Genomic DNA, 16827 nt, shown 5'->3' with positions numbered 1-16827 from the left:
GAACCCGAGAAAATTTGTTTTTAAATATGCAGATGATTAAAAAATATATGGTGCTTTGTCTTGTAAACATCTTGAGGACGAGTTCCATATTCTAATCAAAATTATATGGAGATGCATCCCTCTGGTAGAATTACGGATATGCCGAGGCAACAGAAGCCACAATGTACTTTCAGAGGCCCATCGTACTCAGCTGTTCGGATTCTTCTTTTGATGGGTTTCCAGTTCAAGTTAACAACTTTCATTTACAAAAAAAAAAAAAAAAAAGTCAAAACCTGCCGACAACTTACTTGACTCTCCATTTATTATTAACAGAGTGGGATCTTGTTCAATGAATTAAGAACCTTATACGTACAGCGAGACTATACACTTTGATCGTATTATTACAACCAAAAGCTCATTGACACTTCCTTGTGCCTGCTGTGGCGATGGAAGGTATTACATTTTTTTTTTTTTTTTTGGGGGGGGGCAATATAGTGAACAAAAAACAAATGTAGGAAGGGAAGATACTCTCTTACTTTCGGTAAGCAATGAAGAAATTAATAAGGCAGAACACAAACGTGGCAGGAGTCTGCTGGGAAATTTTGCTGCAGATAATGCTTGGTACATGATATGCATATATGATACACACCCACAATGTGCGCTTCATGTTAGTCACAGACACGGAATAGTTTATGTCCTTGACCCAGTACATCTGTAGCATTTAGTGTTATCAGCATTTTTATTTTGTAGCCATTAACAGTTTATTCAAACTAGAGATCCTGTTACTTATTAAAAATTTGCTGACTCCTTTTGTTTTGTCTCCAAATTCTCGAGTGGCTGAGTAAGGAATTCTAATTTGCAGGGATTACTTCGTAGCACTTCCTTCTAAGCGATTTGTTTTAGCTGTTGGACCATTATATTCTCTTGCACATTGCAGACAGAAAATATGCCAGTACTCACGATATTAATAATACGGAAGTCAGTAGTAAGGTAAAATATTATTGATAAACTGCTAAAGACGTGCAAAGAAAGTTTCTTTTGCCAACGAAAATACGACTCTGAGATATTGCTTGTATTTCAAGTGACAGTGGACTCTTCAAAGCGCCTATTATTTATTTATTTTTCATCTCACATACGAGCATTTTCTTGCCATTAATATTGCTTTATATAATCACAGATTGTATCAGTGCCATAAAATTGGTTTCTGAGGTATTACATATAAAATTTAATCGTTTAATGAAGAGTGCTGCTAAATGTCCACAGTCAGGTTTGCTACAAGCCACTACACTGAACTCACCCTGTGCGTCAGGATCAGTGCAGTTACTTCCTCCCTGCCAACACAGGCTGGGTATCTGGCCTCACACGCAGGCCTCGTAGTCAAACAATTAGAGTTTCTGGCACACCACTGCGGATTGACACAGGCCTCATTTAAGCTGGAACACTTCGGATCCGTGGTTAGATAATCCACATTTTTTGTCCTGTAATCCGACGTTTTCAGTGTCTGTCCCGGATAAATGGTCACACCGTCCACACTGTGCAGGACAAAATCCGGGAGGACTGGCCGGGTATCCTGGTTCCTGTGGCTGGAATGCCTGGCCAGGCACTCTGGATTTCTAGCGAGGAAGTCCGGGTTGAGGGCGACGGTGGTGGTGGAGGAGGCGCTGGAGGTGGATGTCTTGGAGGTGGAGGTGGAGCAACGACCCAGGGAGTCCAGGGAGGCCAGAGGGGGGCAGGTGGGCCGCTCTTGTAGGAGGACGTCCGTCTCCTGAGGCGCCACCAGACCTCGCTGATGCAGAGAAGCAGACAGATAGAGTTGTGAGCAGACATGGAAGGTGGAAAGCAGACAGGTAGAGCAGTGAGCAGACAGAGTGGCAAGAGACAGGCAGAGCGGTGAGCAGAAGGCAGTGTGAGCAGATAGGCAAGTTGGTGAGTAAGCAAACAGGATGGAGAGCAGACAAGCAGGATGATGAGCAGGCATACAAGGTGGTGAGCAGACGGAGCTATAACAGTGTTGGAGAGGAAGTTATATATACTGGGAAGGAGATAGAAACTGGGAGAAAAATAACTCTCGCGCATGCGTAAGTTTTAGTAAGTTTTATGGCACTCAATTTTACTCGACGGGCTGCCCGCCCAGCCCGCCCGCGCACCACTGAAAACACGTATTCTCTCCTTATTTTCGCCACCCAGACCTCAGTATTCTCCATGAAACCTATATGATCTTATTCGTTGATGTTTGTTCTAGCTGATAAGCATAAAAAAAAACACACACAAATAAAACAACATTATGCGGCCCTGAATAAAAATTTTGCAACATCAATTTCACTTCCCAACATCACCATTCGAATGCTTTCCATCATACAGGAAAATGTTGTTAGAAGTTTTGACAGAGAATTTCATCAGCTTTCTAATGAGAGATATCCGGTTGTGTTACGATTTGTAGTTTTCGAGAAAATAGCCAAAAACTGAAAGCCATTTTTTGAAAAAAATAAAAAAGCAGGGAGCTTTTCTGCAGAAGTTTTCTCGCACACGTTATGTTTTTATTTTATAATTTTGTGTAGAATTTCATGAACTTTTTCTCAGGGGCCGCGCCGATTTTTGATGGGCCTCAGTTTCCGAGTAAACTGCAAAAAACTACTGGGTACTCACGGTCGGGCTGCACTTTCGTCATGTTTGCACAATAATCTTTATATTCTCGCCTATGTAACAACGACTTTTCATCAGAGATATCACATTGTTATGTCCTGTACATACGTCGAATTCACTGATCTTTATCATGGTTCTTACAGGAAATCGATACGTCTATTAGTTCTCGGGTAAATGGACGACAAATGTAGAATACTCCTCGCCCGGAAGCGAGATAAAAACACTCCCTTTCCCTGCCTCACCCACATCTACATATTTTCGCTCGTTAGGTTTTATTTTCTTGTTTTATTCAAAGTATACATATATAATATCATAAGCTTTTTGACAGTGCTCTCAGAAACTTGACATGATCACCAGTCTTTTTGCTAGGTAGTGATACTGAAGCTGAACTTTCTTACATCCTATATGTGTATATGTAAAAACAATACTTATTCGTTTAAAAAATATAGAAATATAGAAATAGGTCATTATACAAATCAACAAAATACTGATAACTCACTTCCTCCAGATGTGTTGAGATGTTGGCAGAAACTTGAAGGGTTTGAAGACGAGGAGTTAAGTAGTGTGTGTGTGTGTGTGTGTGTGTGTGTGGCATATTTTGTTCTCTCCTCCTTGCACTACACATGTGATGCAACCAACAGATTACTCCACGAACATTCGCTGCACGACATACATATATATGTGTAGCATATTTCTTGTCTCTGATCCTTGTGCTGGGTTTCCGTTAAGTCAGTCAATGCATGCAATATTTCTCAGGGAACACTCGCTGCACTATTTTATTTGTATGTTTCACACTAGGCCATACGCAATATAGCACTGTCTGAGATTGGTACAATACCTTTTCATTGAAGTCTGTGATTGTGTGGCGTGCTTGTTATCTCTGATACTTGTGCTAGGTTTGAGCTAAGTCAGTCAATGCACTCATTATTTCTCGACGAAAACTCGTTGTACTATTTTATACGTATATTTCACACTGAACCGTATGCAATATAAAACACTATCACGTGATTCCATCCCAACCTCCTCTATTACTCCCTTCTTGACACAATGTCGTACATGACTGCTTGTTTCCTTAGCGACTATGGCATATCTCTATGGAGCACATAATGTCTGCTATGGTAGGTCAGTTATTTCACTAATCCAGGCACAATATGTTTTACAAAATATAAGTCAAGGCTTCATTATAAAGGTAAAGTACTCACATCATTTATGGGCAGGGTGAAGCAGAGTGGAAACCATACTCCTGCCCCTAGGCCTAACAGCTGATAACGGGCCCCAATGCTTTACAAACAATATATCTATGTTCCATAGACACAATCACTTCGCATTATGGTAAAAAAAAAAACATTTTACGATCACAGTATTTCAATGATGGCTTCTGCCTTGGGTGGGAGGGGGAAAATGGTGGATTTAAAGGGACGACTGACAGCAGCGCTACCTGTCAGCCCGCCTAGTCGTGAGATATTGAGATTTTCCTGCTGCGCATTGCCTCATCAGAGCAGTTACAGTGTTGCCAAATGTTTACCTCGGAAGAGAGACTCACCCACTAGAACGCACCAAAATTTGACGCAAATCGGACAAAAACTTTCATTTTGACAGCGTTTTTTCTGCTTAACAATGAGATTCACGTCTTCGTGTGTTTATATGCCAAACCACAAAGAATGCATTCACGTCAACATGCCTCAGAGGGTTAAGGAAGGGGAAAAAATTACTTTATGAATGCAAAGATTGCTTTTATTATAAAGGTGGGCCAAATATGTATAAGAAACAACGCTGTGAGGAAAATGGAGGGATGTGTGGGGAGAGGAAGCATTTCGAGTTGTGATAAAGAAAACATCTCGGAGAAGTGTACCCTCATTGTTAAATAGGAATGCAAGTGTGTGAGTCTGAGTGTGTTTGTGAGTGAGAATTTGCTTTTCTGCTTAGAGCTAGGGAAGGATAAGAGATGGGACAAGCTATAAAAAAGTTATACATGTAGAGAGTGGGAAGTGGATTGGAGAGAGAATGGAAAGGTAGATGATAAAAGATAGTATAGAGGAAGAAGAATTGGTTGGCAGAAGCTTGATAATATAGGCAGACATATGGCAGCAAAGTAAGATGGAGAAGGAAGAAAGTGCTGAAGATTCAAGAGGGAAGGAAACGCTTCATGAAACAAAACAAAAAAGAACGAGATAAGAGATTTATGGAGAGGCGGAAGTAAAAAGGACGGCAGTGTTGCCAGTAGTCGGTTTATGTAACATAAGACACCTGTTAGTTCAGATTTGTACTGTAACTCAAATGTCTGCTGTAGCTCAGACGTCCATTGCAATTCAGACATCAACTGTACTTTATTCTCAGACATCTACTGTAGTTTAGACATATACTGTAGTTTAGACATTTATTGTAGCTGAGACATCTAATGGGGTTCATTTGCCTACTATAGCTCTCGGACATTTACTGTAGTTTGCATATCTAACATAGCTAAAACATTTACTGTGGCTCAGACGTATTTTATACCTCAGACATCTACTGTAGCTCAGACATCTACTGCAGTATTTTATTACTTCGATGGTTACTGCTTTGTCAGTGATGTTATGGTAATTTTGTTTTTGATGTACAAAGATTCACATCGAGGAAGCACACGTTCCATTTCCATTTACGTTATTGACTAACTACTCCTTATATTTCCCACTGTAGATGTCGTCTCACTCATTAACTTGCTCAGCCAGCTTAATTTACTCCTTTTTACCATATTCTTCTCAATTGCTTTCAGAAATTAAAAGCCACGTCTATGAGGAAGACTGCGCTGTTGCTTGAGTTACCAAACCCTTTACAAACTAACCTTTCACAACATCAGTATCTAAGTGTACCAGTCTTCCACAGTCTAATCTAGTATCAGTCTACAATATCTAACACAAACTAAGTTTGTTTTAACAGTTCAGTACTTCCAACAACATACAGTAGGTTACTCATTACTTAAACCAGTGATATCAACTGAGATAACTACCATTCCTGAAATGCTTCATGTTTATGATCAGGGCTTTTACTACTATGTGTAATAATTGCATCAGTTTTATTATTCTAACTGAAGACATGTGGCAGCAAAAGTAGTGGTGCAGCGTTACAGCCGCACAGTTGATTTTTTGCCCTACAGTCACATATCGTGACGCCGTTGTTTGGCCACCTCTGCCTCAGGCTTATGCTCATAATCTAAGTGGGATAGGAGACATCATGGCACCTTTTCATTACCAATTTTTGTTGTTGTTGCACCTATTTAATCTGGTTGCATGTTCCAAATGCAAATTGTTTCCGCACTAGATCAATGTACAAAGCAGGTGTGTGTGTGTGTGTGTGTGTGTGTGTGTGTGTGTGTGTGTGTGTGTGTGTGTGCCAGGCTTTGTGCTGTACCGTGAGTACTCACGTTGTTGAGCAGTGACGAGGGTGTGACGTACAGATTGCTGATCACGCCCGACGGGGTGTGCGATCTCACAACCTCCTCCTTATCACGCTCTGCGAAAAAAGACACATACACAAAGACCATCAGGTTAACAGGGGATGGATGAAGACAGTAAGTGGGGGGCGATAACCATCCTTTCACTATATTTAGTGCAACCTCCAGGTGACTATATGACTATCCACAGAGTCTGCATTATTCCAGGGATCCGTTAACTGCGTTCTATGGTAAATATATAACCAGATGACGCCAGCCAGATGATGTCCGTAAAAGTTTCCGTTTGAGGGATGGATAAGGTTCATTGCTGACATAATCCTACTCAGCGATGAGTGAGGTTGGTCATCCTCGTCTTAAATGTCGGGACTGAGTAGCTTAGCTCCAGGTCCCTACGCTCCTGATGTCGCAAGAAAAGGCTGAATGATGGATGGATGGATGTAAAATGAAAACATGAACTTAGTGTGAAGCAGACGCAGTGGAATAATAGGCGAACTTTTGTTCCTGACTGTACAGGCACCCTTTCCTGTTCAGTGGTTAGCCTCTTCAGTACAAGTCCGTCCTTTTTACATTTCTGCCTCCAATAATCGTCTTCTTTCAGCTCCAGGAAGACCTTATGAACTTGATTGGTTGGATACAGCTTCCATTATCCGCATAACAACCAGAGGAACTTCCTATGTTACGTAAACTCGTATGGCCATCGTAAGAATAAGATATAATAAAGACATCATTATACTTAAGGGGCTAAAACTTCTCAGGCTTCTGTGATTCACTCTACCTGAATAAAATCGTCTGGAGTTAGCTGGAAAAGAATACAAGAGTTGTCCTGATCAAGAAAGAACTAATGGCAACAGTATTAACTTCTTCAGGCTCTTTTAACTCTTTTCCAGCTAAATTTAGTCGTACGACATTAACTGGAATAAAAGAGTTGCATGAACGTAAAAGGTCGAGAGACAGGCAGGTGACTGCGGGGAAGAGGGTCAGTATTGGAGCGTTATTTACCTTTAGGTGATTCACCTCAACTTGACTATATTTTTGACATCTGCAGCTTAATTCTGGTAGTCCAAAGAACAAAATAGGACAATGCTACTGTTCAATTACCTGTCCATAGCACTTCTTTCTGACTACCACTGCATTCCCGTGTAAATTTCCTGTTACAGCTCAGTAGCCAAGATGGAGAGATGGCACTTGTAACTCAAGTTAAAAGAGATTGAGTATATGTAGGTATGCAGATAGGAGAACGGAAGGAGAACAGGAAGAATGATACGAGAAGGATAGTTAAGTATTACTTTCTCTTCAAAACAATGACGACTTTTCTATACTAATTTCATCTTATCTAGGCGTAAAAGTTGCATCTCGTCATACTCAGTGCAAAGTTATGATATTAACACTATGGTATCAAGCTTGTCATGAAGTGCTATGTATAGGATGCAGAAGACAAACATTTTCTCCATCAGCCACTGAGCTACGGGGTATAATCTACTAAAAGAATGAAATCTCCACCAACATAAGGTAAGTGTAATAGGCTATAATTTGTTCTTATAACGTCCGGACCATTTATTCAGCTGATCCTAAGAAAAATCTCCCGAACCGAAGGGATTAATTTCACTAGTTCGAAAAGTCTTTTCAAAGTTGAATGAAATCGTCGGGTAGACGCATGAATGATATAAGCAAGACGTCATTGTAGTAAAGGGTTAATATGAAGAAAGTAAGAAGGATGAAAACAAGAATAACAATAAGTCACTCAGAGAGTGTAACACTTGCGCCCACCAACTGGTCTAGGGACCGAATATCTGACTTTGCCTCCAGACCTTGAACTTCAGGAAATCATTCTCAAAATCAAATTACATAATCCTGGCCAGACCCTAATCGTTTCCAACACCTTTGGTTCATATCAGATCAAAAGTGTTTGAACTGGCTTTGCTTAGTGACCTTGGCATTTCACCCTTCCTTGTAACCTTGTACTTTGACAAATTACTCTTAAAATAAAATCTCTTTATCGCTGATCTATTACACAAAGTTTGGTCGGGGTTGGATTAAAACTGCTTAAGCTGACCTTGCCATATGGCCTTGTCCTTTGACCTATTTTTCTCAAAAGCAGTTAGTCATCACTAAAATGATCCTTAGCTCATCCACCAAGTTAGATCCAAGTAACCTAAAAACTGCTTTAGTTTTTTGCCCACACACAGACACACACTGACCGAAAATTGACTTTGCCCTGTGACTTTGATATCTGATTATCACCCGCTTTTAGAAAGGTGGTGTGTGTTTGGGGGGGTTGGGTGAAGGTGTGTGTGTGTGTGTGTGTGTGTGTGTGTGTGTGTGTGTGTGTGTGTGTGTGTGTTTGTGTGTGGGGGTGTGTGGGGGGGTGTCTGTTGCCAGAATATTTCTGAAAGTTGTCGACGAATTTCCACCAAACATTCAGGAAATAGCAACTATGTGGCTGTGCAGAAGCCTATTACTTTTGGTGAGAATTTGATCAAAGACGACCGAATGTCAGCCGCGAAATATTTTTATCGCCTGCCTTTAGCAAGGCGAGGGGATATAGTTTTTGTCAGTATGTGTGTATATGTTTGTGTGAATGCATCTGTTGCCAAAATATCTCGAAATTTTGTGGACGAATTTTCACCAAACCATTAGGAAACAATAACTATGGATGTGCAGCAGCCTGTTACGTTTGATGAGAATTTGATCAGAGACGACCGAATGCCTGCCGCAATTTTTTTCATATATAAATATATATATATATATATATATATATATATATATATATATATATATATATATATATAGAGAGAGAGAGAGAGAGAGAGAGAGAGAGAGAGAGAGAGAGAGAGATTGGCTTTTTGTGAAACGCAGTGACTGGCTTCTGTCATGTTTTGCGACTTTTCTTCAAATTTAGTTTGTAGGTAACCTGTACTTGAGCCAACAACATGCTGTATTTTGGTGGTCAGTTTGCATTCGGCCACCAAATGCTTTTGTTTCAATATTCTCAAAATTTAATCCTTTCTACGTTGCCTGAATCTTAACTCTTCCACCAGGCATGGTTCAAATCAGATCAAAACTATTTGAACTGACTTTGTCCTATGACCTTGGCATATGACCTTTCCCTGTAGCTCTGACCATATATTGATTGTTCACAAAATCGTACCCGTTTATTCTTGCCTTGTCTCTAACCATTTAACATGGTTCGGTCTTAACTGGATAAACACTGTTTTATCTGACCTTGCCCTGTGATCCTGGCCTTTGACCAACTGTTCTAAAGAACAATCAGACTGATCCATGGCTGACTCTCAAACTTTTCTCCAAATTGGAATAAGCTCGGTTTAATACTGCCTCAATTAATGTACTGACATTCACACACATACGAGTCCTACTTTTACCTTGGCCTGTGACCTTGACTTTGACTGAGTATGCACAACATCAGACTTACTTTGTTTTGCCATATCCTCAACTCATCGCTCTAATTTGGTCAGAATTGGATCAAAACTGTTTAAGATGACTTTGCTAGGTCAACATTTGACAGCCCAGTGACCTTGCTGTCTGACCTACTTCTAAACAACAATAGCCATCCTCTTGGAAGATGATCAACCCCTTCACCATGCATGGCTAAAATCGGACACAAACTCTTTAAGAAATTTTTGTTAACATGCACACATACACAAACACTGAAACACACACACACACACACACACACACACACACACACACACACACACACACACACACACACACACACACACTCCCGCGCGTGCACAAGTGTAATATCTATCTATCCTCTGTTGCCAGACGCCTTAATCCCGTAAGGGGTGGCCACAAACAAACCGCCTCCATGTCAAATGCTAGGAGTAGACTGTAGCACCAGTCGAACAGGGCAGTACTCCCAAGGTGGATGGAAAGCTGATGACAGGGAGAGCTGGAGCTCCCGTTTCATCAGCCCTCGGGACTAGGTCCCGACCATCCCCCTTTGCTGAACTTTTTCAGTGTCTCAGTAACACAGAGTAGGCCAGCATGCTCTCCAATACAAGTTTCTCTAACTACCTACACCAAACTACATGCACAGTACACACCACACTTCCTTTTCAAAATTTGGAAAACAAATATGGCGTCGAATAACATAGCCTCGGAGTCCCCGGGGGGGGGGGGACCATAAATGCCCCCACATTCTGCCCCTCTCCCGGAGACGTCTCAAGATGCCTGGAACCACTGTCTGACTCTCTTCTTCTTCATTTCTGCAACATTCGTGGCCTTTCCTCTAACTTTCCCTCTGTTGAGCACCACCTCTCCTTCTCTAAACTTCACCTTTTTCTAACTGAGACTCAGCTGTGTGAAGGAACGGACAGCAGACTCTTTTCTGTATCCTCCTACTTTCTCTATACTCATTTCAAAGCCAAAGGTGGCTGTTGTGTATATATACGCAACAACTTATCTTGCTCTCGTGTTCCAGAACTCGATTCTTCCGAATTCTCTACACTCTGGCTTTGGCTTTCCTGTCATTCTCTGACTAAATATATCTGTGCTGTTTACTTATCTCCTAACTCTACTGACTATCAAAAATTCTTCGACTATCTTACATCTACGATGGAACACATTCTATCCATTTTTCCTTTCTCTGAAATCTTCATTCTAGGAGTTTTCAATCTTTACCACCACCTTTGGCTTTCCTCTCCTTTCACTGATCCACCTGGTGAACAAGCCTACACCTTTTCTGTCCTTAATGACCTAGAGCAACTTGTACAACACCTTACCCATATCCCTGACCGCCTTGGAGGGAGCTTAAACATACTTGACCTCTTTCTTACAACTAATCCTTCTGCTTACACTGTTAATCTTTTCTCTCCGTTGGGCTCCTCTGATCACAACCTTATCACCTTAACCTGTCCTATCGCTCCGGTATGCCCTGCGGACCCTCCAAAGAAACGTCGTCTGTGGCACTTTGGAGCTGCAGATTGGGAGGCCCTCAGGCAGTACTGCTTTGATTTTCCCTGGGATGGTTATTGCTTCCATGGCCAGGAGCCATCTGGGTGTGCCCTGTTCATTACGGAGGTTATTCTCTCGGTAATGGAAGCATACATTCCTTTCTCATATCCTTTGACTAATGCACGAAAGCCTTGGTTTAATCACGTTTTTTCTAATGCTGTCCGCAACAAGGAGAGGGCCTATAAAACGTACCGGAGCCAACCCACCACTGAATCACATCTTCTATACGTTTCTGTCCAGAATCGTGCTAAGTCTGTTCTTCGCTCTGCTAAAAATAATTTCATCCGTACTAAATGCTCTGAACTCTAACTCAAATTCTTCCTGCTCCTTCTGGCACCTTGCCAAAAACCTTTCTAACAACTTTACCTCATCATCCTTCCCTCCTCTTTTCTACTCTGATGGCTCTGTAGCTATTTCTTCTTCTGATAAAGCAGATCTCTTCTCTCAAGCTTTCTCCTCCAATTCCATCTTAGACAATTACTGTACTGTTCCTCCATCACTTCCCCCCTCTGACTTCCTCATGGCTGACATTAGAATTTCTTCAGTTGATGAATTTTCTGCCATCACAGGCCTCTATACTAATAAGGCATATGGGCTTGATGGAATCCCTCCTGTTGTTCTCAAGAACTGTGCTTCTGTGCTTCGCCTTTGTCTATCAAATAGTACATTTCCTTCTTGCTGGAAGTATGCTCTCATTCAGCCAGTCCCAAAGAAGGGTGACCATTCCCAACCCTCTAATTATCGTCCAATTGTATTAACATCCTGTATCTCAAAAGTTTTCTAGTCTATTCTTAATAGAAAAATTTTAAAGCATCTTTCCTCTCACAACCTTCTTTCTGATCGTCAGTATGGGTTCCGTCAGGGATGCTCCACAGTCGATCTTCTCACCTACCTTTCAGACTCCTGGTAATCCTCCTTTCGGGACTTTGGTGAAAGCTTTGCCATTACACATGACATCTCAAAGGCTTTCGATTGAGTCTGGCATAAATCTTTAATTTCCAAACTGCCCTCTTCCGGTTTCTATCCTTCTATCTGTGCCTTCATCTTTAGCTTCCTTTCTGATCGTTCTATAGCCACTGTTGTAGACGGCCATCGTTCTTCTCTTAGATTTATTAACAGTGCTGTTCCTCAGGGCTCTGTCCTGTCACCAACCCTCTTCCCTTTATTCATCAATGACCTTCTAAGCTGTACATCTAACCCTATCCACTCATACGCTGATGACTCCACGCTTCACCTTTCCATTCGATTCCCGCAACGTCCATCTCACCAGTTACTTCAGCAAACAAGGGATGAGGCTATGGCACATCTAATGTCTGACTTGGCTCGTATCTCTGACTGGGGTAAAAATAATCTGGTTGTTTTTAATGCATCAAGGACTCAGTTTTTGCACCTATCAACCCGACAAAATTTTCAACAGGTATACCCACTAGTGTTTAATAATATTCATCTTAATCCTGCATCATCCTTGAACATGCTTGGGGTTTCATTTACTCAGGACTTATCTTGGAAAGATCACATTATCTCCTGTAGAATCTGCTTCCAATAGATTGGGTGTGCTAAGCCGACTCAGTTCTTTTTTTAACTCTGCACAATTGTTGACTCTATACAGGGGTTTTATCCGCCCATGCGTGGAGTACAACTCTCATGTGTGGGGAGGCTCCCCACATAAAGCTCTTCTCAATAGGGTGGAGACAAAGGCTTTTCGCTTCATTAACTCTCCTTCTCTTACTGACTCCCTTCAACCTCTGTCTCTTCGCTGCACTGTTGCATTTTTATCTCTTTTCTGTCGCTACTTTAATGGTCACTGCTTCTCTGAACTGTCTGCATGCATTCCTCCACCTATACGACGTGCGCGTAGCAGCCGTCTAGCAACAGACTCTCATCCCTTTTCTGTCCAACTCTGTAATGCAAGAGTTAACCGTTACTCCCAGTCCTTCATTTATGCAACAGGTCAACTCTGGAACTGTCTCCCTCTGTCCGTATTTCCTGCTTCTTATGATGCAGGAAATACGGACAGAGCAGGAAATACAGTGATGAGAGTACAAGTCGTATCGTCTTTGGCTTTAGGTAATGCGTAACACCTTACCTTTAGTGGATTATGTTATTCATTACACCTTATCGTTGTCTCGTGTCTTCTAGGAATTCGTAACAACTGTTTCGCAGTGTTTTCTTTTAACACAACACACCGTAATATTCTCGTAATGTCACTGACGCAAGCTGTGTTGATGTTAAAACGGTGTGAACTGTATACAGGCGAGCATTAAAGCGTGAAAAATAAATCGCTAAGGAAGAAGAGCTACTAAGTCTCTAATGCCAATGAGAATAAAGCTGTAAGTATAATCTGTAATGGAGAGAGAGAGAGAGAGAGAGAGAGAGAGACAGACAGACAGACAGACAGACAGACAGAGTGGGACAGACAGAAAGACAGACAGAGGGGGACAGACAGACAGACTGACAGTCACATACAGACAGAGATCTGTAGACAAAAAAAATCACACAACATACACATTAAGAAAACATCCCTGGACATAATAGTGGAACAGAAATCAGTAATTGTCTAAATACAAATTCACACTAAACAATCAACCTGGCACACACACACACACACACACACACACACACACACACACACACACACACACACACACACACACACACACACACACACACACACACACACACACACACACACAGTGGTGCACAATGCTTATCACATCCCAGCTGAAGCACACTCTTACTCACGTACACATAGACCACTCAGTCATATTTACTGCTGATAATATTGCTCTCTCTCTCTCTCTCTCTCTCTCTCTCTCTCTCTCTCTCTCTCTCTCTCTCTCTCTCTCTCGATACAACGTAGAATTTCTTCACTTTCTCCATCGTAAATGACCGGAACAAACTTTCTGGGAATGTGGTCGAAAGCAGGAACATAAATAGCTGCAAAAAGAGATTAAATATACATCTTGATGTGATCGATATTATATTGTACTAATGCGAAAGAAAATGCGTATTCATATCTGTATACTTGTCTTCATGTACAATTGTATATGTATGCATAGGAGTAAGTGTCTATCTTGTCTCTGAGAAGGAGTGGGAATAGTAACGATCCGTAATCTTACTCAACCTTATTTGAAAGTATATATATATATATATATATATATATATATATATATATAGAGTATATATATATATATATATATATATATATATACAGTATATATATGCTTTGTTACCTCTAGTGAGTGTATGGCTGATTACTTGTTTCATGAAGCATTCCAAATGACTGGGCTCATCACATCATCGTATTACTCTTTTATACTACAGTATGCTGCCGGAGCATGCGCCCAGCTCAGGGAAGATGGACGTCCCTGCCTTGCATAGTCCTGGGTCATCCTTGAGCTCGATGTAGCTCTTGTTCATTCATTCATTCTTCATCTAATCCAGTGTTGCTCCATAAGCAGCGTAGGAACCCGGGCTAGGCAAGTTGGTCCTGACATTTAAGATGAGAGTGACCATCCTCAATAATCCCTGAGTGGCATTACATAAGCAAAAAACCCCAACCATCTCTTGGATATAAACCTGCACAAGCTCAATTCGACTGGAGGGCCTTCAATACCCACTAAATCACCAGGCGCCATTATTTGGTTATATGGTTACCACCCAGGGTAGTAAATGGTTTCCTGCTGTACAGGATACTATTTGATGTGTCACTCAGTGTAGAGTCATCCGTAGATAGAAGGAAAAGGAAAGAATGAAGGAAAGGAAGACAGACAAGGAAGGAAGAGAGGAAATGGCAGGCACCCAAGAGCAGCATTACAATGAGTGAGTGGATGGTGAGTTATCTCACCAAACAGGCAGTAGGTGGAGAGTTACCATCGTCCTGGAAGGTACCATCATGAGAGTGACGTGGGGGTAAGGTCCAGTAGCTGGCCTTGCACAACACTCCACGGCGGGGAACTCACCCTTATTTACCACGTGGTGAAAGCCAGACATACCAGAGTAGAGCAACACCGATAATAACAACTCTTTTGTATTTCCCCGCAAACGAAGTGAATATGGTTTCACTGCTTTAGCAGGTTCATCCTCCCATACCGCAGGGGGATACCAGGAATGTGTGCTGTCCGTCTGTCTCTCTATCACCACATCCCTTCACCAGTATGGATAGGTTCAGTATGAAATATAGCATGCAGATAGGTGTGGTAAAAATGTGTTAGTCAAAAAAAAAAAAAGATAATCACACTGTTCCCTTTAAACCTGCCTCCCTTTTCCTCTTATAACCCCATCCCTCTCAAATCTCAGAGAACAAATAATTATTAATCAATAATAATTTCCATCAGCAAGTAATCCGAGTTTGCATGGAGGTCTATGATCAAACAACAATGATACTGGGAAAGTCTGAGCCACCAAAACAAAAATGTATATGAAGGTCACAGGTCCAGGTCACACATTTCGAAGAGAGTGATTTGCTATCAATATTTCTTGCAGCTAAATGATGTCCTTACGATAAAAGGAGCAGAATTTCACCGCCACATACTTGTGCTTTAACGTTTTCTACCTGACATTAAATGTTGTAGTACAAGCCTTCAGAGAAACAAAAAGTAAGATTAATGTTAAAATACAGCCCCCGAAGTGAAAGAGCTAAGGCAGGGAAGGCAGGTTGAATGTACAGGGCAGATACCTGAAGCGTGGAGAATGAAATGGAAAAAAAAAAATGCACGTAATAGGAGGGAAGGGTGAAAGGAAGCCGGAACACAAAGTATGCGCAGGACTGGAGTGAGTGTGAAATGGAAAAGCAATCACTCAAGACAATGGATCGGTGAAAGGCAGTATAAGCACAAGGTATGCGAAGGGTCAGAAAAATAACCTGACATTATTTAGGAAGAGATTAAAGTAAGGAAGAGTGTTTTGATGTAGAAAACCGAACGGGAGGAAATACGTATGTATGTATATATGTATGTATACACTATATGTACTAATACACACACACACACACACACACACACACACACACACACACACACACACACACACACACACACACACACACACACACACACACACACACACACACACACACACACACACACACACACACACACACACACACACACACACACACACACACACACACACACACACACACACACGCACGCACGCACACACACACACATATCTATATCTATCTATCTATCTATCTATCTATCTATCTATATATATATATATATATATATATATATATATATATATATATATATATATATATATATATATATATACGAAAAGGGAAGGAACGGTGAGAGAACAGTGGCCTGGCATGATTTAAGTCAGATTAAACGTAGTTGTCTGAAGGGAACACTTTGAAATGGAATCATCTATTATTCTACCTATCTCTCAGTCTTCAAAAAGATAGACAGACAGATGAGCAGATGTATTTATAAAGCAGGAAAATAGAGGAAGGAACAATGAGACGAAAATTGGAAACACGTTAGGCAAAGCATAGATATCTGACATTCATTCTGAGAGAAATTATTAGAGGGGCTACGATGAAAACGTAAAAGGGAGAAAGTTTAAGTGCTTTTCGAAAAGGCAAGGAATGGTAAGGGAGCAGTTAGATACAAGGTGGACAAAGCATAAAAGTAAATTAGGCATGATTTTGGATAGATGTTAAGGCCAGGAAGCTAGATTACTTGAAAGAACGTGAAAGGGAAAAAGCATAATCTTACGAAAGGGCAAGGAACGGTAAGAGCTTTTCACCTCCGCCAATGAGGTTACGTTTTCACCCCTGTCCTTTTGTTTGT

The 16827-nt window shown here is 41.2% G+C and overlaps 1 protein-coding gene across 1 annotated transcript in view; it reads right to left on the bottom strand.

Annotated features, from left to right (window-relative positions):
* Window positions 1-511: 511 nt before the first annotated feature.
* Window positions 512-16827, bottom strand: part of LOC145408653 (uncharacterized) — a 198893-nt gene continuing 182577 nt past the window's right edge. The window contains exons 16-18 of the mRNA XM_080279336.1: window positions 6019-6108; window positions 1277-1761; window positions 512-691 (exon numbers count right to left, since the gene is read on the bottom strand). Of these exons, the coding sequence (XP_080135462.1) occupies window positions 512-691; window positions 1277-1761; window positions 6019-6108 (755 nt within the window). The remainder of the gene's footprint in view (window positions 692-1276; window positions 1762-6018; window positions 6109-16827) is intronic.

This window comes from Coenobita brevimanus, chromosome 78 (assembly GCF_032717465.1).
Source record: "Coenobita brevimanus isolate Jiangsu-jjx chromosome 78, ASM3271746v2, whole genome shotgun sequence".
NCBI lineage: Eukaryota > Metazoa > Arthropoda > Malacostraca > Decapoda > Coenobitidae > Coenobita > Coenobita brevimanus.
The sequence above is the reverse complement of the archived record's forward strand: the minus strand, read 5'-3'. Positions and strand labels throughout refer to the sequence as shown.